This window comes from Phyllobates terribilis, unplaced genomic scaffold (genome assembly GCF_046119375.1).
Source record: "Phyllobates terribilis strain yellow unplaced genomic scaffold, ASM4611937v1 Scaffold_9__5_contigs__length_417890890, whole genome shotgun sequence".
NCBI lineage: Eukaryota > Metazoa > Chordata > Amphibia > Anura > Dendrobatidae > Phyllobates > Phyllobates terribilis.
The window spans coordinates 117,798,231-117,823,295 of record NW_027362769.1 but is presented as its reverse complement, the minus strand read 5'-3'; the positions used below and the strand labels follow the sequence as shown (position 1 = coordinate 117,823,295).

Here is a 25,065-nt window from a genome sequence, read left to right as displayed (position 1 = left end):
GACCTGAGCACAGAGTCCACTGGCTATCTGAGCACAGAGTCCACTGCCGATCTGAGCACAGAGTTCACTGCCGATCTGAGCACAGAGTCCACTGCCGATCAGAGCACAGAGTCCACTGCCGATCTTAACACAGAGTCCACTGCCGCACAGAAACTCCTGCATATGAGAGTTCAGAGTCCAATTCTGATCTGAGCACAGAGTCCACTGTTTATCTGAGCAGAAAGTCCACCAACAGTCTGATCACAGAGTCCACTGGCTATCAGAGCACAGAGTCCACTGGCTATCTGACAACAGAGTCCACTGCCGATCTAAGGACAGAGTTCACTGCTGATCTGATCACAGAGTCCACTGCCTATCTAAGCACAGAGTCCACTGCCGATCTGAGCACAGAGTCCACTGCCAATCTGACCACAGAGTCCACTGCCGATCAGAGCACAGAGTCCACTGCCGATCAGAGCACAGAGTCCAGCGCCGATCTGAACACAGAGTCCACAGCCGAACTGAGCACGGAAACCACTGCATATGAGAGTTCAGAGTCCAATTCTGATCTGAGCACAGAGTCCACTGGCTATCTGACCAGAGTCCACTGGCTATGTGAGCACAGAGTTCACTGGCTATCTGAGCACAGAGTTCACTGGCTATCTGAGCAGAGTCCACTGGCTATCTGAGCACAGAGTCCACTGCCGATCTGAGCACAGAGTCCACTGCCTATCTGAGCACAGAGTCCACTGCCGAATTGAGCACAGAGTCCACTGCCGATCAGAGCACAGAGTCCACTGCCGATCTGAACACAGAGTCCACTGCCGATCAGAACACAGAGTCCACTGATGAACTTAGCACTGAAACTACTGCATATGAGAGTGAAGAGTCCAATTCTGATCTGAGCACAGAGTCCACTGTTTATCTGAGCACAAAGTCCACTAACAGTCTGATCACAGAGTCCACTGGCTGTCAGAGCACAGAGTCCACTGGCTATCTGACAACAGAGTCCACTGCCGATCTAAGGACAGACTTCACTGCTGATCTGAGCACAGAGTCCACTGCCGATCGGAGCACAGAGTCCACTGCCGATCAGAGCACAGAGTCCACCGCCGATCTGAACACAGAGTCCACAGCCGAACTGAGCACAGATACCACTGCATATGAGAGTTCAGAGTCCAATTCTGACCTGAGCACAGAGTCCACTGGCTATCTGAGCACAGAGTCCACTGCCGATCTGAGCACAGAGTCCACTGCCGATCTGAGCACAGAGTCCACTGCCGATCAGAGCACAGAGTCCACTGCCGATCTTAACACAGAGTCCACTGCCGATCAGAACACAGAGTCCACTGAAGAACTGAGCACAGAAACTCCTGCATATGAGAGTTCAGAGTCCAATTCTGATCTGAGCACAGAGTCCACTGTTTATCTGAGCAGAAAGTCCACCAACAGTCTGATCACAGAGTCCACTGGCTATCAGAGCACAGAGTCCACTGGCTATCTGACAACAGAGTCCACTGCCGATCTAAGGACAGAGTTCACTGCTGATCTGATCACAGAGTCCACTGCCTATCTAAGCACAGAGTCCACTGCCTATCTGACCACAGAGTCCACTGCCGATCAGAGCACAGAGTCCACTGCCGATCAGAGCACAGAGTCCAGCGCCGATCTGAACACAGAGTCCACAGCCGAACTGAGCACGAAAACCACTGCATATGAGAGTTCAGAGTCCAATTCTGATCTGAGCACAGAGTCCACTGGCTATCTGACCAGAGTCCACTGGCTATGTGAGCACAGAGTTCACTGGCTATCTGAGCACAGAGTTCACTGGCTATCTGAGCACAGAGTCCACTGGCTATCTGAGCACAGAGTCCACTGCCGATCTGAGCACAGAGTCCACTGCCTATCTGAGCACAGAGTCCACTGCCGAACTGAGCACAGAGTCCACTGCCGATCAGAGCACAGAGTCCACTGCCGATCTGAACACAGAGTCCACTGCCGATCAGAACACAGAGTCCACTGATGAACTTAGCACTGAAACTACTGCATATGAGAGTTCAGAGTCCAATTCTGATCTGAGCACAGAGTCCACTGTTTGTCTGAGCACAAAGTCCACTAACAGTCTGATCACAGAGTCCACTGGCTGTCAGAGCACAGAGTCCACTGGCTATCTGACCACAGAGTCCACTGCCGATCTAAGGACAGACTTCACTGCTGATCTGAGCACAGAGTCCACTGCCGATCGGAGCACAGAGTCCACTGCCGATCAGAGCACAGAGTCCACCGTCGATCTGAACACAGAGTCCACAGCCGAACTGAGCACAGATACCACTGCATATGAGAGTTCAGAGTCCAATTCTGACCTGAGCACAGAGTCCACTGGCTATCTGAGCACAGAGTCCACTGCCGATCTGAGCACAGAGTCCACTGCTGATCTGAGCACAGAGTCCACTGCCGATCAGAGCACAGAGTCCACTGCCGATCAGAACACAGAGTCCACTGACGAACTGAGCACAGAAACTACTGCATATGAGAGTTCAGAGTCCAATTCTGATCTGAGCACAGAGTCCACTGTTTATCTGAGCAGAAAGTCCACCAACAGTCTGATCACAGAGTCCACTGGCTATCAGAGCACAGAGTCCACTGGCTATCTGACAACAGAGTCCACTGCCGATCTAAGGACAGAGTTCACTGCTGATCTGATCACAGAGTCCACTGCCTATCTGAGCACAGAGTCCACTGCCGATCAGAGCACAGAGTCCACAGCCGATCTGAACACAGAGTCCACAGCCGAACTGAGCACAGAAACCACTGCATATGAGAGTTCAGCGTCCAATTCTGACCTGAGCACAGAGTCCACTGGCTATCTGAGCACAGAGTCCACTGCCGATCTGAGCACAGAGTTCACTGCCGATCTGAGCACAGAGTCCACTGCCGATCAGAGCACAGAGTCCACTGCCGATCTTAACACAGAGTCCACTGCCGATCAGAACACAGAGTCCACTGAAGAACTGAGCACAGAAACTCCTGCATATGAGAGTTCAGAGTCCAATTCTGATCTGAGCACAGAGTCCACTGTTTATCTGAGCAGAAAGTCCACCAACAGTCTGATCACAGAGTCCACTGGCTATCAGAGCACAGAGTCCACTGGCTATCTGACAACAGAGTCCACTGCCGATCTAAGGACAGAGTTCACTGCTGATCTGATCACAGAGTACACTGCCTATCTAAGCACAGAGTCCACTGCCGATCTGAGCACAGAGTCCACTGCCAATCTGACCACAGAGTCCACTGCCGATCAGAGCACAGAGTCCACTGCCGATCAGAGCACAGAGTCCAGCGCCGATCTGAACACAGAGTCCACAGCCGAACTGAGCACGGAAACCACTGCATATGAGAGTTCAGAGTCCAATTCTGATCTGAGCACAGAGTCCACTGGCTATCTGACCAGAGTCCACTGGCTATGTGAGCACAGAGTTCACTGGCTATCTGAGCACAGAGTTCACTGGCTATCTGAGCACAGAGTCCACTGGCTATCTGAGCACAGAGTCCACTGCCGATCTGAGCACAGAGTCCACTGCCTATCTGAGCACAGAGTCCACTGCCGAATTGAGCACAGAGTCCACTGCCGATCAGAGCACAGAGTCCACTGCCGATCTGAACACAGAGTCCACTGCCGATCAGAACACAGAGTCCACTGATGAACTTAGCACTGAAACTACTGCATATGAGAGTGAAGAGTCCAATTCTGATCTGAGCACAGAGTCCACTGTTTATCTGAGCACAAAGTCCACTAACAGTCTGATCACAGAGTCCACTGGCTGTCAGAGCACAGAGTCCACTGGCTATCTGACAACAGAGTCCACTGCCGATCTAAGGACAGACTTCACTGCTGATCTGAGCACAGAGTCCACTGCCGATCGGAGCACAGAGTCCACTGCCGATCAGAGCACAGAGTCCACCGCCGATCTGAACACAGAGTCCACAGCCGAACTGAGCACAGATACCACTGCATATGAGAGTTCAGAGTCCAATTCTGACCTGAGCACAGAGTCCACTGGCTATCTGAGCACAGAGTCCACTGCCGATCTGAGCACAGAGTCCACTGCCGATCTGAGCACAGAGTCCACTGCCGATCAGAGCACAGAGTCCACTGCCGATCTTAACACAGAGTCCACTGCCGATCAGAACACAGAGTCCACAGCCGAACTGAGCACAGAAACCACTGCATATGAGAGTTCAGAGTCCAATTCTGACCTGAGCACAGAGTCCACTGGCTATCTGAGCACAGAGTCCACTGCCGATCTGAGCACAGAGTTCACTGCCGATCTGAGCACAGAGTCCACTGCCGATCAGAGCACAGAGTCCACTGCCGATCTTAACACAGAGTCCACTGCCGATCAGAACACAGAGTCCACTGAAGAACTGAGCACAGAAACTCCTGCATATGAGAGTTCAGAGTCCAATTCTGATCTGAGCACAGAGTCCACTGTTTATCTGAGCAGAAAGTCCACCAACAGTCTGATCACAGAGTCCACTGGCTATCAGAGCACAGAGTCCACTGGCTATCTGACAACAGAGTCCACTGCCGATCTAAGGACAGAGTTCACTGCTGATCTGATCACAGAGTCCACTGCCTATCTAAGCACAGAGTCCACTGCCAATCTGACCACAGAGTCCACTGCCGATCAGAGCACAGAGTCCACTGCCGATCAGAGCACAGAGTCCAGCGCCGATCTGAACACAGAGTCCACAGCCGAACTGAGCACGGAAACCACTGCATATGAGAGTTCAGAGTCCAATTCTGATCTGAGCACAGAGTCCACTGGCTATCTGACCAGAGTCCACTGGCTATGTGAGCACAGAGTTCACTGGCTATGTGAGCACAGAGTTCACTGGCTATCTGAGCACAGAGTCCACTGGCTATCTGAGCACAGAGTCCACTGCCGATCTGAGCACAGAGTCCACTGCCTATCTGAGCACAGAGTCCACTGCCGAACTGAGCACAGAGTCCACTGCCGATCAGAGCACAGAGTCCACTGCCGATCTGAACACAGAGTCCACTGCCGATCAGAACACAGAGTCCACTGATGAACTTAGCACTGAAACTACTGCATATGAGAGTTCAGAGTCCAATTCTGATCTGAGCACAGAGTCCACTGTTTATCTGAGCACAAAGTCCACTAACAGTCTGATCACAGAGTCCACTGGCTGTCAGAGCACAGAGTCCACTGGCTATCTGACCACAGAGTCCACTGCCGATCTAAGGACAGACTTCACTGCTGATCTGAGCACAAAGTCCACTGCCGATCGGAGCACAGAGTCCACTGCCGATCAGAGCACAGAGTCCACCGTCGATCTGAACACAGAGTCCACAGCCGAACTGAGCACAGATACCACTGCATATGAGAGTTCAGAGTCCAATTCTGACCTGAGCACAGAGTCCACTGGCTATCTGAGCACAGAGTCCACTGCCGATCTGAGCACAGAGTCCACTGCTGATCTGAGCACAGAGTCCACTGCCGATCAGAGCACAGAGTCCACTGCCGATCAGAACACAGAGTCCACTGACGAACTGAGCACAGAAACTACTGCATATGAGAGTTCAGAGTCCAATTCTGATCTGAGCACAGAGTCCACTGTTTATCTGAGCAGAAAGTCCACCAACAGTCTGATCACAGAGTCCACTGGCTATCAGAGCACAGAGTCCACTGGCTATCTGACAACAGAGTCCACTGCCGATCTAAGGACAGAGTTCACTGCTGATCTGATCACAGAGTCCACTGCCTATCTGAGCACAGAGTCCACTGCCGATCTGAGCACAGAGTCCACTGCCAATCTGACCACAGAGTCCACTGCCGATCAGAGCACAGAGTCCACTGCCGATGAGAGCACAGAGTCCACAGCCGAACTGAGCACGGAAACCACTGCATATGAGAGTTCAGAGTCCAATTCTGATCTGAGCACAGAGTCCACTGGCTATCTGACCACAGAGTCCACTGGCTATGTGAGCACAGAGTTCACTGGCTATCTGAGCACAGAGTTCACTGGCTATCTGAGCACAGAGTCCACTGGCTATCTGAGCACAGAGTCCACTGCCGATCTGAGCACAGAGTCCACTGCCTATCTGAGCACAGAGTCCACTGCCGAACTGAGCACAGAGTCCACTGCCGATCAGAGCACAGAGTCCACTGCCGATCTGAACACAGAGTCCACTGCCGATCAGAACACAGAGTCCACTGATGAACTTAGCACTGAAACTACTGCATATGAGAGTTCAGAGTCCAATTCTGATCTGAGCACAGAGTCCACTGTTTATCTGAGCACAAAGTCCACTAACAGTCTGATCACAGAGTCCACTGGCTGTCAGAGCACAGAGTCCACTGGCTATCTGACCACAGAGTCCACTGCCGATCTAAGGACAGACTTCACTGCTGATCTGAGCACAGAGTCCACTGCCGATCGGAGCACAGAGTCCACTGCCAATCAGAGCAGAGTCCACTGCCGATCAGAGCACAGAGTCCACCGCCGATCTGAACACAGAGTCCACAGCCGAACTGAGCACAGAAACCACTGCATATGAGAGTTCAGAGTCCAATTCTGACCTGAGCACAGAGTCCACTGGCTATCTGAGCACAGAGTCCACTGCCGATCTGAGCACAGAGTCCACTGCCGATCTGAGCACAGAGTCCACTGCCGATCAAAGCACAGAGTCCACTGCCGATATTAACACAGAGTCCACTGCCGATCAGAACACAGAGTCCACTGACGAACTGAGCACAGAAACTACTGCATATGAGAGTTCAGAGTCCAATTCTGATCTGAGCACAGAGTCCACTGTTTATCTGAGCAGAAAGTCCACCAACAGTCTGATCACAGAGTCCACTGGCTATCAGAGCACAGAGTCCACTGGCTATCTGACAACAGAGTCCACTGCCGATCTAAGGACAGACTTCACTGCTGATCTGAGCACACAGTCCACTGCCTATCTGAGCACAGAGTCCACTGCCGATCTGAGCACAGAGTCCACTGCCAATCTGAGCACAGAGTCCACTGCCGATCAGAGCACAGAGTCCACTGCCGATCAGAGCACAGAGTCCACCGCCGATCTGAACACAGAGTCCACAGCCGAACTGAGCACAGAAACCACTGCATATGAGAGTTCAGAGTCCAATTCTGACCTGAGCACAGAGTCCACTGGCTATCTGAGCACAGAGTCCACTGCCGATCTGCGCACAGAGTCCACTGCCGATCTGAGCACAGAGTCCACTGCCTATCAGAGCACAGAGTCCACTGCCGATCTTAACACAGAGTCCACTGCCGATCAGAACACAGAGTCCACTGACGAACTGAGCACAGAAACTACTGCATATGAGATTTCAGAGTCCAATTCTGATCTGAGCACAGAGTCCACTGTTTATCTGAGCAGAAAGTCCACCAACAGTCTGATCACAGAGTCCACTGGCTATCAGAGCACAGAGTCCACTGGCTATCTGACAACAGAGTCCACTGCCGATCTAAGGACAGACTTCACTGCTGATCTGAGCACATAGTCCACTGCCTATCTGAGCACAGAGTCCACTGCCGATCTGAGCACAGAGTCCACTGCCAATCTGAGCACAGAGTCCACTGCCGATCAGAGCACAGAGTCCACTGCCGATCAGAGCACAGAGTCCACCGCCGATCTGAACACAGAGTCCACAGCCGAACTGAGCACGGAAACCACTGCATATGAGAGTTCAGAGTCCAATTCTGATCTGAGCACAGAGTCCACTGGCTATCTGAGCACAGAGTCCACTGGCTATGTGAGCACAGAGTTCACTGGCTATCTGAGCACAGAGTTCACTGGCTATCTGAGCACAGAGTCCACTCACTATCTGAGCACAGAGTCCACTGCCGATCTGAGAACAGAGTCCACTGGCTATCTGAGCACAGAGTCCACTGGCTATCTGAGCACAGAGTCCACTGGCTATCTGAGCACAGAGTTCACTGGCTATCTGAGCACAGAGTTCAGTGCTGATCTGAGAACAGAGTCCACTGCCTATCTGAGCACTGAATCCACTGGCTATCTGAGCACAGAGCACAGAGTCCACGACCGATCTGAGCACAAAAACCACTGCATATGAGAGTTCAGAGTCCAATTCTGATCTGAGCACAGAGTCCACTGTTTATCTGAGCACAAAGTCCACTAACAGTCTGATCACAGAGTCCAATTCTGATCTGAGCACATCCCTGTAACATCCCTGGCGGTGTGCTTGCATAGTGCACCACCTCCCACTATGCAAGACCGCAATCTTACCCCTCAGTCCAGCCTGCAAATCTTGCTCCAGCTCATGCTGTGTGCATGTCTCTTGTCTGATTGCTAAAGGCGGTGGCCCGGTTACTTCCTGATTCTTATAGCTGCTGTGGGCACGCTCATAATGCGTCCCCAGCCTATTGCTGTGAGTCACGGGATATTTAAACCCCCTCCACCCAGAAGGAGGTGCCTGAGCAACACCTTCACTCAGTTTGTCTTTGCAACTGAATTGCTAGGTCCTGTCCTTTATCTTGTCTGTTTCCGCCACTCTGGGGGCTCAATACCCAGACCTGTTATCTCTGGCTTCTAGTCTGTTTCTGCCACTCTGGGGGCTGCATACCCAGACGTGTTACCTTTGACTTCTAGTCTGTTTCTGCCACCCTGGGGGCTGCATACCCAGGCCTGTTATCTCTAACTTCTAGTCTGTTTCCGCCACTCTGGGGGCTGCATACCCAGACCTGTTATCTCTGACTTCTAGTCTGTTTCCGCCACTCTGGGGGCTGTATACCCAGGCCTGTTACCTGTGACTTCTAGTCTGTTTCTGCCACCCTGGGGGCTGTATACCCAGGCTCGTTCTTGTATCTCATTGCAGTATAAGTTCCTGTCTGAACTGTGTCCTAGCCTGTTACCTGTTTGTCTCTATGTCCGTACTTTCCCTTTTCTTGCAGTGTTTGAACCTGCACCTAACTCCAACTCGTTGTCTCTGTACTTCTGTTTGTGAGTTTTGTGTCCACTCGCTACTTCATAGTAAGTACCTTGTGTGTATCTGGTTATGCTTGTCCCTTTTTCCTTCCTCCATATGTACCTCCTGTGTTCTAGCCATCTTCTTGTATTTTCCAGTCTGTTCCATTTGAACAGAGTCCTGTCCTCTCTGCCTGCACCTTCAGCCCTGTTCGGCTCTGCTTGCTCACCGCGCCAACGGTTTCACTCTGCTCTGCCTTGTCCACCGCACCTACGGTTTCGCTCTGCTCTGCCTTGTCCATCGCACCTGCGGTTTCGCTCTGCTCTGCCTTGTCCACCGCACCTGCGGTTTCGCTCTGCTCTGCCTTGTCCACCGCTCCAGCGGTTCCGCTCTGCTCTGCCTTGATCACCGCTCCGACGGTTCCTCTCTGCTCTGCCTTGACCTCCGCTCCGGCGGTTCCTCTCTGCTCTGCCTTGTCCCCTGCTCCGGCGGTTCCGCTCTGCTCTGCCTTGCCCACCGCATCGCCGGTTCCTCTCTGCCCTGACTTGTCCTCCGCTCCGGCATTTTCGCTTTACTCTGCTTGTCTACCGCATCTGCGACTCTGTTCCTGTCTCCCAATCTGTACTGGACCCTATCCAGCCTGCACTCCAACCTGCTAGTACCTCCCTGTCTGCATTCCAGCCGTGCTTGCCAGTATCTCCCTGTCTTCACTCCAGCCGTGCTTGCCACTACTCACCTGTCTGCATACCAGCCGCGCTTGCGAGTGCCCATCTGTCTGCATACCAGCCGTGCTTGCCAGTGCCCACCTGTCTGCATTCCAGCCGTGCTTGCCAGTACCCACCTGTCGGCATACCAGCCGTGCCTGTCAATACCCACCTGCCTGTATGCCAGTCTAACCTGCCTGTTCCTGCATTCCACGGTGTGGGTCAACAGCTGTGACCGGGGTCTGACCTGGAGTAGCACCTGGTACCTCTGCTCGGTTCCTCCTTGGTTCACGGAGTCGACTGAGCCGCCCTGCGAACTTGGTCGGATCGGGTTGATACTTAGTTACGCCCCTCCAGGCACTCCTCGGTTCATGGTACAGTGGGATCACTAATCACGCTCACGCCAGTCAGTGCGAGTGCGAGCGTAACAGTTTGCTCAGGCCACGGTTCCCGTTGAGCCCCACGGCCTTTCGCTCTCAGAGACATTTTGAATCCTTGTCTGGCGAATACGTGCACCAAGAAAATTTTTTTTCTCAAGCTATGGCCCATGCAATTTACGCACCAGCCCAAATGGATCTATCAGCACTTGTTCCTGTGGATCCACCACGGTACTATGGGGAGCTAAAACGAAGCCGTGCATTTGTGGAGCAATGCATGCTGCATTTCAAGTTCTATGCTCACTATTTTCCTACTGATCGGGTTAAAGTAGCATTCATGATGTCCTACCTAGCGGGTGATGCCTTGAAATGGATCACCCCCCTATTGGAAGCATGGGATCCTATTATCTTTGACCTGGAGGCCTTCCTGGTGGCCTTTCTAATGGTCTTCGATGACCCTAATCCTGAATCCTCTGGTAAAGCTTCCCTTCCCAATATCCTGGAGCAGCCCCGATGGGTAATTTGTGTAGGTATCCTACCAGTTCTCCAGCCCAAAGAGACTGCTGCCCATCCAGAACCCACACAGGATGACTATGCTCCACAGAATACTTCTCTTCCCAACCTCAAGAGGCAGTCCAGACGTGCAAGGCGTAGAGGTAAACTGTCACGCCAGGTTCTGTCCTCCCAAAGACCTCCTGTTCCCCAGCCTGTAGAGGCAGCTTTCCGCACAGAATCCATGAAGGATGACTATGCTCGTCAGGCAAAGCAGAGGCCAGAACTCAGTCACAAAATCGGATTGCGGTCCCGCTGCGGTGGTTTGGGACCCCCTGATGGTCTTTGTCCAGCGAAGGTTGGAGAATCCCAAGACATTAGGCCTGTAGGAGAGGCTGCCCTTGGCGTTAGTGTTTCCTCTCCACAGATGACCATGACTGTCTCCGTGGCAAGTGAAGGCCTCGGATTAACCAGAAGTTTCGGGCTTAAAGCCTTGAAGAGTTGGTGTCTGATTCCCGTCCGACAACTCCAGAAGCCGGTTTGGGCATTGTCAGCAGAAGGACGAGCCCTGCTCAGAAACAGCCAAAATATGTCTGTACAAATTAAGCTCCAGATTGGAGCATTACACATGAAGAAGTTCACATTCCAGGTGCTGACTGGCTTACCCACAGGTCGTCCAGAGCCGAGAGATCTAGTGCCCGCTCAGGTCTGGAGATCCTGCATGGTGTATCCTGGGGGACTGCTAAGGTACAAGGGGTGACCAGTCCCGATATCTTCAGGACAGTCAGCAGTTTCTTCTTCTTCTTCACCAGATCTGCTAGTCGCTGACTTGCTGTGCGCTGATGCGACACCCTCCCTGAGCAAATGGGGGATACTCGAAGCCGGGCCTTGCGGATGTTGTGGGGGGGATGCAGTCGTGGCCTACACCCGTTCCGTGTCCAGGGCTGTCACATAAAAATTGGGCTTTCTGGATGAGTGGTTGTTCGACTACGCCACCTGTGGTTTCTGGTGAAGGCCACCAGCGCTGCGACAGTCCTCTGAGGCTGATGATCTGGCAGCTCGGTTAGTACTACTCCCCACAGGCGTAGTAGGCCTCAGGGCCGTGAGTGATGAACTTTGTGGAGGAATGGTGGGTGCAGTGCCGCGCAGGAATAAATAAGCGGAGGCGGTGAATGAAGTCATCCAGGTACTTTACTCACGTTAGATGAACTTTCAAAGCTTCTCTCTGCTACACATGGCGTACTGCAGCCACCGGGAAGGGGGTTCAGCACTTCCCAGGTAGATCAGGAGCACCTGTCAAGACCCCGTCAGTGTGTTCCTCTCCTTCTCCTTCTCTTCCCGCTTGTGTTCCTCCCTGGGATCCACTAAGCAGCCGGGCTTTTCCAACAGTGACGTGAAGTACACAGTCAGATATCGGGGGCCGGTCACCCCTCTTGCAGCAGGAATCCCTATGGCTAAGCCAGAGTAAAGAATACAGGTGGTGACTCGGCTCCGTCCGTATCCCCCTGGGATCCTTTTGCCTGTGGAGCCTATCTCCTCTGCTCCCCTCCAAGGCCTTCTTAGGACAGGACTCTGACCGGGTAGGGACACTGGTTAACTCTGACCCGCTCCTCGTCTCAAGGCCAGAGTACGAGGACCGTGTATCTTCAGCCAGCTGCAGACTCTTGCTGGACCCTGACAGAAGACCACAACCAAAGACCTTGAACTTAAGATGGCCGTAGATTATATATGCTACTGTATGTGCTCCCTGTAAGTGCGTCCTCCACCCTCACCCACTACTTGGTTCCCCCTATCTCTGGTTCCCCCCATCTCCTCTATCCCGGGCCGGGGCAGCACCCTGGTGCATTTAGACCCCCTGCAGGACAAGAGTGGTGTAGTGTTGAGTGGTGAAGTGGGGTCCTGTGAGATGCTCCATCCTTACCTGGAAGAGGAGATACCACACCTCATCTGAGGTGCAGTACCCCTGTGGCGACTGAACCGTCAGGGGCGCCACATTCCCCCCCGGTGAAAGACAGCACGTCCGCGGGTTGCAATAGAGTAAGGTGTTGGTACAGACATTCAAATTTTTCAAAAGTTTTTGTAAACAGTAAAACAATCTTCCATTTATGGGAGGTTTGGACACTTTTAACATTGCAAGATATATATGTAGTATAAATATATATAAAACATTAAAGAGACATTATTCTTGTAGAAAATTCTGTAGAAAGCGTCAGTTCAGCAGCATGAGGGACCTGCCCAAAACCCTCAACGTAGGCCCTGGGGTGGCTGCAGGGCATGAAGATCCTGAGTTGGACCTCCAGTAGAGCCACGCCCAGACAGGTTTTACTTCTGAGGTCAGAGGTAGAAGCAGTTTTGCATAAAACCAATAGGGAGCACCTAAATAGGTGCAAACTATATACAAAGTTAGTCTGTCACATGCTTAGCGTCCGCAGGGACAAACGTTTGTTGGATCCGGGTGTAGCAAAAACTGGAACAAATAAACAACAGTTCCATTAACTGGGAGATGCATCTCCCAGGGTTGCTCAAAAGTGGTATCCCCACCGGGGAAATGGCTCATCTTTCCCGACGGAGCCTAACGGTCCTCTGTGGGTAGGTGAGTGGGGGCATCCTCCTTGAATACCCTGTGGACATCCAGGGCATACCACCCACGCTCCCCATGGTGGCGAATATAGGTTCCGGCCAGGGTGGCCCTGCTCCAGCCGCGGTTCGATGTCTCGCCGGTTGACGAATACGTCCCGGTTAAACTGTGGGCTGCAGATGAAGCCCCATCCTGTCTCCTGGTGGAAGCACACGATAACGCCTTCTTCCCAGGGGCTTGGATGGGTGGCCTCCGCCTGACGGGCCTGGGACTTGGCAGCCTTGGCGCGCACCTCCAGACGCTCACAGCGGACCCTCTTCTCCCGCCGCTCCTTCTCGAGCTGGAGGAGCTCCTTACGGCAGGTCTCCTCCCGCCTCCACGCTACGGACTTGGTTTCCCGGGGGAAGCCCATCAGGTCGCCCCCCCCAGTTATCCCAGGCAAACTCTTCTGCCGCCGGGCAAGTGACCGGTAGCGCGGGCAGCGGCAATAGCGGGGGTTGCTGCGGGCCCTGTATTGGTGCGGCCCTGTCCGGGTTGGGGCAGGTGTACACCCCGGAGAACGCAGGCTTTACTGGACCGGGAGTCGGGAGGCTTAGCAGACTTCCGGGAGTGGCGGTGGCTTGGGCCTCGGCCTCCGGAGCCAGGAGTTGCTCCCAAACGATGGCGCCCGGGGACGGGAGTGACGGCATGAGATCAAGGAGGGCTTCGGTGTGTCTCGCGCCCGGGGTAGGGGTTTCAGCCTTACCCATACTTGGGCTGCACAGGGCCTCCTCGGCTTCCTCCGCCTGGGCTGGGGCCTCTTTGGTCAGGTGCGACGGGCCCTGGCGGCGGGCCTGGATCTTTTGCAGCACCTCCTTTCTCCATTCTGCGGCGGCCAGTCGTTGGGCCTCTTCGACCCTCAGGGTCAGATCCGGCGTTTCACCACGGAGGAAGTCAGCCTCCTCCGCGGTCAAGTAGATTCCCTCCATAGTGAGGGGGGTAGCAGCTGGTGGGCCAGCGACAGACAGCTTCTCTTTGGCTGCGTCCATCTTTGCTGCTGGGTGCGGTCTGTTTCTCCTCCTTCTTTTGGGGTGGCTCCAGGGCGGCTGGCTGACGGGCACTCCTTGGGACATCCCATCCGTCTTGACGGACACTACTATGTGGACAGTCTCTGCTGGAGGTGGCGGTCTGCACTTTTGACGCCATTGGGGAGCCAGGCCCACGATGGGAGGTCTTGGGTTGCTGTTGTTTTTGCACATAATGGCGTCCGTTCTTCTTGGGCGGGTGCCACATTGAGTGTGTAACGACAGTCTTTTGTGAAAGGCGCACAGTACTCGTCGGCAATGGGGATTATCTCCTTCAGCTGCTGCGGGCACGCAATGCTGCCGACTACTCCAAGTTGCGACGCCCTCCCTGAGCAAATGGGGGATACTCGGAGCCAGGCCTTGCGGATGTTGTGGGGGGATGCAGTCGTGGCCTAGACCCGTTCCGTGCCCAGGGCTGTCACATAAAAATTGGGCTTTCTGGATGAGTGGTTGTTCGACTACGCCACCTGTGGTTTCTGGTGAAGGTCACCAGCGCTGCGACAATCCTCTGAGGCTGATGATCTGGCAGCTCGGTTGGTACTACTCCCCACAGGTGGAGTAGGCCTCAGGGCAGTGAGTGATGAACTGTGTGGAAGAATGGTGGGTGCAGTGCCGCGCAGGAATAAATAAGCGGAAGCGGTGAATGAAGTCATCCAGGTACTTTACTCATGTTAGATGAACTTTCAGCCACAAAGCTTCTCTCTGCTACACACGGTGTACTGCGTCCACCGGGAAGGGGGTTCAGCACTTCCCAGGTAGATCAGGAGCACCTGTCAAGACCCCGTGAGTGTGTTCTTCTCCTTCTCCTTCTCTTCCCGCTTGTGTTCCTCCCTAGGATCCACTAAGCCGCCGGGCTTTTCCAACAGTGACGTTAAGTACACAGTCAGATATCGGGAGCCGGTCACCCCTCTTGCAGCAGGAATCCCTCAGGCTAAGCCAGAGTAAAGAATACAGGTGGCGACTCGGCTCGGTCCGTATCCCCCTGGGATCCTTTTGCCTGTGGAGCCTATCTCCTCTGCTCTCCTCCAAGGCCTTCTTAGGACAGGACTCTGACCGGGTAGAGACACTGGTTAACTCTGCCCGCTCCTCATCTCAAGGCCAGAGTATGAGGACCGTGTATCTTCAGCCAGCTGTAGACTCTTGCTGGACCCTGACAGAAGACCACAACCAAAGACCTTGAATTTAAGATGGCCGTAGATTATATATGCTACTGTATGTGCTCCCTGTAAGTGCATCCTCCACCCTCACCCACTACTTGGTTCCCCATATCTCTGGTTCCCTCCATCTCCTCTATCCCGGGCCGGGGCAGCACCCTGGTGCATTTAGACCCCCTACAGGACAGGAGTGGTGTAGTGTTGAGTGGTGAAGTGGGGTCCTGTGAGATGCTCCATCCTTACCTGGAAGAGGAGACACCACACCTCATCTGAGGTGCAGTACCCCTGTGGCGACTGAACCCTCAGGGGTACCACACTGAAGTCTCCGAGGGAAGAGAAGCGGAGGCGATGTCCCCACACAGTCTCGACGATTGTACCAATGATCTGGCTTCAGGTACCGTTCCGCCTTACAGACATGTCATCTCTGAAACCAGACTGAAGATGGTCCTAAAGCAAGGACCCTCCGTCTCTAATAAATCTGGTCTTACATCCATCAAGGTGGTGTTTACCCCCGAGTCTCAGCACCCCTCCAACCAGGCGGAGGACCTCCAGTTGTTTCCTGAATCCTCCGGGGTGCTACCTGATAACAAATGGAGAGAGACTTTCCTACACCCTGTACCTGGTACGCCACCCACTTCATCCAGTAAGCTTGGCAAAGTGTACATCAAGGCGGTGGTTACCCCCGAATCTCTGCACCCCTCCAACCAGGCAGAGGACCTCCAGTTGTCTCCTGAATCCACCAGGGTGCTACCTGATAACAAATGGAGAGAGACTTTTCTGTGTGCTGTTCCTGGTACTTCACCTAGTTCATCTGTTGCTGAGGATGGCTTGATAGGAGGAAACATCCTAGTCACCAAGATGATGAGACCAGTTTTGTTTCCTCTAGTGGACAGAAGAGGTAATCCTCTTGAAGAGAAGGATTGGCCTCCAAATTCTCTGCAGAAGACCCTTGCAGGCTTGAAGAAGAGGGGGCGTAAAGGGGGGGGTACTGTAACATCCATGGCGGTGTGCTTGCATAGTGCACCACCTCCCACAATGCAAGACCGCAATCTTACCCATCAGTCCAGCCTGCAAATCTTGCTCCAGTTCATGCTGTGTGCATGTCTCTTGTCTGATTGCTTAGGGTGGCAGCCTGGTTACTTCCTGATTCTTATAGCTGCTGTGGGCGCGCTCCTAATGCGTCCCCAGCCTATTGCTGTGAGTCACGGGATATTTAAACCCCCTCCACCCAGAAGGAGGTGCCTGAGAAACACCTTCACTCAGTTTGTCTTTGCAACTGAATTGCCAGGTCCTGTCCTGTATCTTGTCTGTTTCCGCCACTCTGGGGGCTGCATACCAGGACGTGTTATCTCTGACTTATAGTCTGTTTCCGCCACTCTGGGGGCTGCATACCCAGACCTGTTACCTGTGACTTCTAGTCTGTTTCTGCCACCGTGGGGGCTGCATACCCAGGCCTGTTATCTCTAACTTCTAGTCTGTTTCCGCCACTCTGGGGGCTGTATACCCAGACCTTTAATCTCTTACTTCTAGTCTGTTTCCGCCACTCTGGGGGCTGTATACCCAGGCCTGTTACCTGTGACTTCTTGTCTGTTTCTGCCACCCTGGGGGCTGTATACCCAGGCTCGTTCTTGTATTTCGTTGCAGTATAAGTTCCTGTCTGAACTGTGTCCTAGCCTGTTACCTGTTTGTCTCTATGTCCGTACTTTCCCTTTTCTTGCAGTGTCTGAACCTGCACCTAACTCCAACTCACTGTCTCTGTACTTCTGTTTGTGAGTTTTGTGTCCACTCGCTACTTCATAGTAAGTAACTTGTGTGTATCTGGTTCTGCTTGTCCCTTTTCCCTTCCTCCGTATCTACCTCCTGTTTTCTAGCCATCTTCCTGTATTTTCCAGTCTGTTCCATGTGAACAGAGTCCTGTCCTCTCTGACTGCACCTTCAGCCCTGTTCGGCTCTGCTTGCTCACCGCGCCAGCGGTTTCCCTCTGCTTGCTCACCGCGCCAGCGGTTTCCCTCTGCTCTGCCTTGTCCACCGCTCTGGCAGTTCCACTCTGCTCTGCCTTGTCCACCACACCTGCAGTTTCGCTCTGCTCTGCCTTGTCCACCGCACCTGCGGTTTCGCTCTGCTCTGCCTTGTCCACCGCACCTGCGGTTTCGCTCTGCTCTGCCTTGTCCACCACACCTGCGGTTTCGCTCTGCTCTGCCTTGCCCACCGCACCTGCGGTTTCGCTCTGCTCTGCATTGTCCACCGCACCTGCGGTTTCGCTCTGCTCTGCCTTGTCCACCGCTCTGGCGGTTCCGCTCTGCTCTGCCTTGACCACCGCTCCAGAGGTTCCTGTCTGCTCTGCCTTGACCACCGCTCCGGCGGTTCCTCTCTGCTCTGCCTTGTCCACCGCTCCAGCGGTTCCGCTCTGCTCTGCCTTGCCCTCCGCACCGGCGGTTCCACACTGCTCTGCTTTGTCCTCCGCTCTGGCGGTTTTGCTTTACTCTGCTTGTCTACCGCATCTGCGGCTCTGTTCCTGTCTCCCAGTCTGTACTGGACCCTATCCAGCCTGCGCTCCAACCTGCTAGTACCTCCCTGACTGCACACCAGCCGTGCTTGCCAGTATCTCCCTGTCTTCACTCCAGCCGTGCTTGCCAGTATCTCCCTGTCTGCACTCTAGCCGTGCTTGCCAGTACCCACCTGTCTGCACACCAGCCGTTCTTGCCAGTGCCCACCTGTCTGCATACCAGCCGTGCTTGCCAGTACCCACCTGTCTGCATACCAGCCGTGCCTGCCAATACCCACCTGCCTGAATGCAAGTCTAACCTGCATGTTCCTGCATTCCACGGTGTGGGTCAACAGCTGTGAACGGGGTCTGACCTGGAGTAGCACATGGTCCCATGGTCCCTCTGCTCGGTTCCTCCTTGGTTCATGGAGTCGATTGAGCCGCCGTGCGACCTTGGTCGCATCGGGTTAATACTTAGTTCGCCCCTCCAGGCACTCCTGGTTCATGGTACAGTGGGATCACTAATCACGCTCACGCCAGTCAGTCTGGGCGCGAGCGTAACAGAGTCCACTGCTTATCTGAGCACAGAGTCCACTGTTGATATGAGCACAGAGCCCACTGCCGATCTGAACACAAAGTCCACTACCTATCTGAGCACAGAGTCCACTGCCTATCTGAATACAGAGTCCAATGGCTATCTGAGCAAAGAGTCCACTGCCGATCTGAGCACAAAATCCACTGCCTATCTGAGCACAAAATCCACTGCCTATCTCAGCATAGAGTCCAATGGCTATCTGAGCACAAAGTCCATTGCCTATCTGAGCACAGAGTCCACTGCCGATCTGAGCACAGAGCCCACTGCCGATCTGAGCACAGAGCCCACTGCCTGTCTGAGCACAGAGTCCACTGCCTATCTGAGCACAGAGTCCACTGCTGATCAGAGCACAGAGTCCACTGCCGATCAGAGCACAGAGTCCACTGCCTATCTGAGCACAGAGCCCACTGCCTATCTGAGCACAGAGCCCACTGCCTATCTCAGCACAGAGTCCACTGCCTGTCTCAGCACAGAGTCCACTGCCTGTCTGAGCACAGAGTCAACTGCCTGTCTGAGCACAGAGCCCACTGCCTATCTGAGCACAAGACCACTGCCTATCTGAGCACAGAGTCCACTGCCTATCTGAGCACAGAGTCCACTGCCGATCAGAGCACAGAGTCCACTGCCTGTCTGAGCACAGAGCCCACTGCCTATCTGAGCACAGAGTCCACTCCCTATTTGAGCACAGAGTCCACTGCCTTTCTGAGCACAGAGTCCACTGGCTATCTGAGCACAGAGTCCACTGGCTATCTGAGCACAGAGTTCTCTGCCTATCTGAGCACAGAGTCCACTGCCTATCTGAGCACAGAGTCCACTGCCTATCTGTGCACAGAGTCCACTGCCTGTCTGAGCACAGAGTCCACTGCCTATCTGAGCACAGAGTCCACTGCCTATCTGAGCACAGAGTCCATTGCCTATCTGAGCACAGAGTCCATTGCCTATCTGAGCACAGAGTCCACTGGCTATCTGAGCACAGAGTTCACTGCCTATCTGAGCACAGAGTCCACTGCCTATCTGAGCACAGAGTCCACTGCCTGTCTGAGCACAGTGTCCATTGCCTGTCTGAGCACAGAGTCCACTGCCTGTCTGAGCACAGAGTCCACTGCCTATCTGAGCACAGAGTCCACTGCCTGTCTGAGCACAGTGTCCATTGCCTGTCTGAGCACAGAGTCCACTGCCTGTCTGAGCACAGAGTCCACTGCCTATCTGAGCACAGAGCCCACTGCTTATCTGAGCACAGAGCCCACTGCCTATCTGAGCACAGAGTCCACTGCCTGTCTGAGCACAGAGTCCACTGCCGATCAGAGCACAGAGTCCACTGCCTGTCTGAGCACAAGACCACTGCCTATCTGAGCACAGAGTCCACTGCCTATCTGAGCACAGAGTCCACTGCCGATCAGAGCACAGAGTCCACTGCCTATCTGAGCACAGAGTCCACTGCCTATCTGAGCACAGAGTCCACTGCCTATCTGAGCACAGAGTCCACTGCCTATCTGAGCACAGAGCCCACTGCCTATCTGAGCACAGAGTCCACTGCCTATCTGAGCACAGAGTCCACTGCCTTTCTGAGCACAGAGTCCACTGCCTATCTGAGCACAGAGTCCACTGCTTGTCTGAGCACAGTGTCCATTGCCTGTCTGAACACAGAGTCCACTGCCTGTCTGAGCACAGAGTCCACTGCCTGTCTGAGCACAGAGTCCACAGCCTGTCTGAGCACAGTGTCCATTGCCTGTCTGAGCACAGAGTCCACTACCTATCTGAGCACAGAGTCCACTGCCTATCTGAGCACAGAGTCCACTGCCGATCAGAGCACAGAGTCCACTGCCTGTCTGAGCACAGAGCCCACTGCCTATCTGAGCACAGAGTCCACTGCCTATCTGAGCACAGAGTCCACAGCCTGTCTGAGCACAGAGTCCACTACTGATCAGAGCACAAAACCACTGCCTATCTGAGCACAGAGTCCACTGCCTGTCTGAGCACAGAGCCCACTGCCTATCTGAGCAGAGTCCACTGCCTATCTGAGCACAGAGTCCACTACCTATCTGAGCACAGAGTCCACTGCCTATCTGAGCACAGAGTCCACTGCCGATCAGAGCACAGAGTCCACTGCCTGTCTGAGCACAGAGTCCACTGTCTATCTGAGCACAGAGTCCACTGCCTATTTGAGCACAGAGTCCACTGCCTATCTGAGCACAGAGTCCACTGCCTATCTGAGCACAGAGTCCACTGCCTGTCTGAGCACAGAATCCACTGCCTATCTGAGCACAGAGTCCACTGCCTATCTGAGCACAGAGTCCACTGCCTTTCTGAGCACAGAGTCCACTGGCTATCTGAGCACAGAGTCCACTGGCTATCTGAGCACAGAGTTCTCTGCCTATCTGAGCACAGAGTCCACTGCCTATCTGAGCACAGAGTCCACTGCCTATCTGTGCACAGAGTCCACTGCCTGTCTGAGCACAGAGTCCACTGCCTATCTGAGCACAGAGTCCACTGCCTATCTGAGCACAGAGTCCATTGCCTATCTGAGCACAGAGTCCATTGCCTATCTGAGCACAGAGTCCACTGGCTATCTGAGCACAGAGTTCACTGCCTATCTGAGCACAGAGTCCACTGCCTATCTGAGCACAGAGTCCACTGCCTGTCTGAGCACAGTGTCCATTGCCTGTCTGAGCACAGAGTCCACTGCCTGTCTGAGCACAGAGTCCACTGCCTATCTGAGCACAGAGTCCACTGCCTGTCTGAGCACAGTGTCCATTGCCTGTCTGAGCACAGAGTCCACTGCCTGTCTGAGCACAGAGTCCACTGCCTATCTGAGCACAGAGCCCACTGCTTATCTGAGCACAGAGCCCACTGCCTATCTGAGCACAGAGTCCACTGCCTGTCTGAGCACAGAGTCCACTGCCGATCAGAGCACAGAGTCCACTGCCTGTCTGAGCACAAGACCACTGCCTATCTGAGCACAGAGTCCACTGCCTATCTGAGCACAGAGTCCACTGCCGATCAGAGCACAGAGTCCACTGCCTATCTGAGCACAGAGTCCACTGCCTATCTGAGCACAGAGTCCACTGCCTATCTGAGCACAGAGTCCACTGCCTATCTGAGCACAGAGCCCACTGCCTATCTGAGCACAGAGTCCACTGCCTATCTGAGCACAGAGTCCACTGCCTTTCTGAGCACAGAGTCCACTGCCTATCTGAGCACAGAGTCCACTGCTTGTCTGAGCACAGTGTCCATTGCCTGTCTGAACACAGAGTCCACTGCCTGTCTGAGCACAGAGTCCACTGCCTGTCTGAGCACAGAGTCCACAGCCTGTCTGAGCACAGTGTCCATTGCCTGTCTGAGCACAGAGTCCACTACCTATCTGAGCACAGAGTCCACTGCCTATCTGAGCACAGAGTCCACTGCCGATCAGAGCACAGAGTCCACTGCCTGTCTGAGCACAGAGCCCACTGCCTATCTGAGCACAGAGTCCACTGCCTATCTGAGCACAGAGTCCACAGCCTGTCTGAGCACAGAGTCCACTACTGATCAGAGCACAAAACCACTGCCTATCTGAGCACAGAGTCCACTGCCTGTCTGAGCACAGAGCCCACTGCCTATCTGAGCAGAGTCCACTGCCTATCTGAGCACAGAGTCCACTACCTATCTGAGCACAGAGTCCACTGCCTATCTGAGCACAGAGTCCACTGCCGATCAGAGCACAGAGTCCACTGCCTGTCTGAGCACAGAGTCCACTGTCTATCTGAGCACAGAGTCCACTGCCTATTTGAGCACAGAGTCCACTGCCTATCTGAGCACAGAGTCCACTGCCTATCTGAGCACAGAGTCCACTGCCTGTCTGAGCACAGAATCCACTGCCTATCTGAGCACAGAGTCCACTGCCTATCTGAGCACAGAGTCCACTGCCTTTCTGAGCACAGTGTCCACTGCCTTTCTGAGCACAGAGTCCACTGCCTGTCTGAGCACAGAGTCCACTGCCTATCTGAGCACAGAGTCCACTGCCTATCTGAGCACAGAGTCCACTGCCTGTCTGAGCACAGAGTCCACTGCCTATCTGAGCACAGAGTCCACTACCTGTCTGAGCACAGAGTCCACTGCCTATCTGAGCACAGAGTCCACTGCCTATCTGAGCACAGAGTCCACTGCCTATGTGAGCACAGAGTCCACTGCCTATCTGAGCACAGAGTCCACTGCCTATCTGAGCACAGAGTCCACTGCCTTTCTGAGCACAGAGTCCACAGCCTGTCTGAGCACAGAGTCCACTGCCTATCTGAGCACAGAGTCCACTGCCTATCTGAGCAGAGTCCACTGCCTGTCTGAGCACAGAGTCCACAGCCTGTCTGAGCACAGAGTCCACTGCCTATCTGAGCACAGAGTCCACTGCCTATCTGAGCACAGAGTCCACTGCCTATCTGAGCACAGAGTCCACTGCCTTTCTGAGCACAGTGTCCACTGCCTATCTGAACACAGAGTAAAATACTGATAAGTAATAATAATGACTCATTCTGTGGAGTTCTAATGCTTCATGAGAAGTGGTTTATAAAGATTAACAGATAACAACATTTTTTTCCTGCAAATTTAAAAAAAAAGAACCTTGTTAAAAAAATGCAAAATGTAAGATTGTAAAGTCTATACATTACATATACACTTTCACTGTCCCTATGTTCCCTCAGATCTCTGCTTACTCACAGAAAGTCAATTGCATGGACTATTGCAATAAAGACTACATGGGGTGAAATATATGAAAAGAGAGGTTTAAAGAAATTCAAACTAAATGTTGAACTGAACTCAGAACACATGAAGGAACAGCATAAAGGGAATCTGTAATTGCTCAATGAACTATTGGTTACAAATGTTTTTAAGGTTAATGTATTTTTTCAATTTTATAAAAGGTTTGTTTTAAAATTTTCCGTGTTACTATCTGTATGAAAACAAATGAGAAACTTTGCAATTTGCACACTGGTCACAAGGCCTAATATTCTATTGTTTCCAGTAGCCACATGGTCAAAGGCAGCATTAGACTGGCTCTGTTATTGACCTGGGTAGAAGTATTTTCTAGGCATGTTCAGATCTGGGGAAAGGTCAATATTTTCTATGCCTAACCTGATTGAAAAAGAATATCCACTGACAACTGATAGCATGGAATAGTTCAATGTTCATTTTCTTGTTAAGAATAGATATTGAAGTACAAACCTTTTCACTTTCAGTGTCTAAGGCCGATGTGGCTTCATCCAAAAGCAGAATTTTAGGGTCTCTTACAATAGCCCTGGCGATAGCGATACGCTGTTTCTGTCCTCGGGACAACTGAGATCCCCCTATCCCAACATTTGTTTCATATTTCTGAAGAAAAGAATGAAAAATAAGAGTTTGTGATTGAAATTCCAGTAACACATCCAGAACATTATGGCCGATCTTGATAAATTTGTCCAAGAGGTGGTTTAAAAATTCTACAGTTCTCATCAAGAATAGAGGAGTTATTAGTATTAATATTTTATGCTGGCCATAATAAAATAGCTGACTCCTACATGAACATGAAAGCAGGATATATAAATTGTGAATAGCGATAAGAGAATTTGAATTCATCAGCTTATACAAATTTTTCAGTTTTTCTTTTTTAATAAATTTACAAAAATTTCTACATTTCTGTTTTTTTTCAGTCAAGATGGGGTGCAGAGTGTACTTTAATGAGAAAAAAAAATGAACTTTTTAGAATTTACCAAATGGCTGCAATGAAACAAAGAGTGAAAAATTTAAAGGGGTCTGAATACTTTCCGCACCCATTGTACAGTCTATTTCTCAAACATTAATCTTCTTCACTGCCGTGCTGTCCCAGACTATGGCCCCGGTTCATCAAGACCGGCATTTTCTTGCCGGCCTTGATGACGGGGCGTGGTGAAGTCAGACGGTCCTGATTCATGAAGAGATGCACTGTCTGACGAGTGGCATGTGCCATGCCAAAAATCTCACTCCACCTAGGGACTGGAGTGAGATTTCTGGTATAAGGAATGCAAAAACTTGTCATTCCCCTGTCACACCCGGACCCTCCTCAGTGCCATCCAGTTTGGCGGAGCTAGGACAAACAGGTGTTTGTGCCAAACTTTTGGAACTTTTGAAAAGTCTTTACATCATTTTTGGGGTGTAAAAGCTTTGATGAATCTATGCCTACCTATACAGTTTCTCCAGTTTTTTATAACTTTCTCTCCATTTCACAAAAGCTAAGCTGTAAGGACACTCTTTTTCGGCCTCATTTGAGTCAATAGGGGCAAGAAATACATTCGGCCTATGTGTCAGGAGTTCTACTGTGCGTATTCCAAATGTGTTAATGAGTAATCTTGCAATAGAGATGAAAAACTACGGTATAAGACAAAACATTGAACCACAGGCAAATCATGCATGTATTAAACTAGATGACAAGCGGCAGAAATCTAAGGCCAAGACTTGGATTTCTGCCATGGATGCGCCATGGATCCAGTCTTATCCTTGAAGTGTAAACCTCAGCATTGATGATGTAGTGTTTATAAGCCTCACTCAGATATGCTAAACTGTCCATATTTTGTACTTACAGAAATTAAATGGATCTGCAAATGTTACATCTAAAATATGCAGGAGTGTTATGTGCGGACAGAGGAGAGACATAATTCAGATGTCCTAAGCCCAAT

General features: G+C 52.4%; 1 protein-coding gene across 1 annotated transcript in view; it reads right to left on the bottom strand.

Moving 5' to 3' along the window:
• Positions 1–25,065, bottom strand: part of LOC141161741 (bile salt export pump-like) — a 137,451-nt gene that overhangs the window by 2,637 nt on the left and 109,749 nt on the right. The window contains exon 27 of the mRNA XM_073647000.1: positions 23,600–23,746. Coding sequence (XP_073503101.1) covers positions 23,600–23,746 — 147 coding nt within the window. The remainder of the gene's footprint in view (positions 1–23,599; positions 23,747–25,065) is intronic.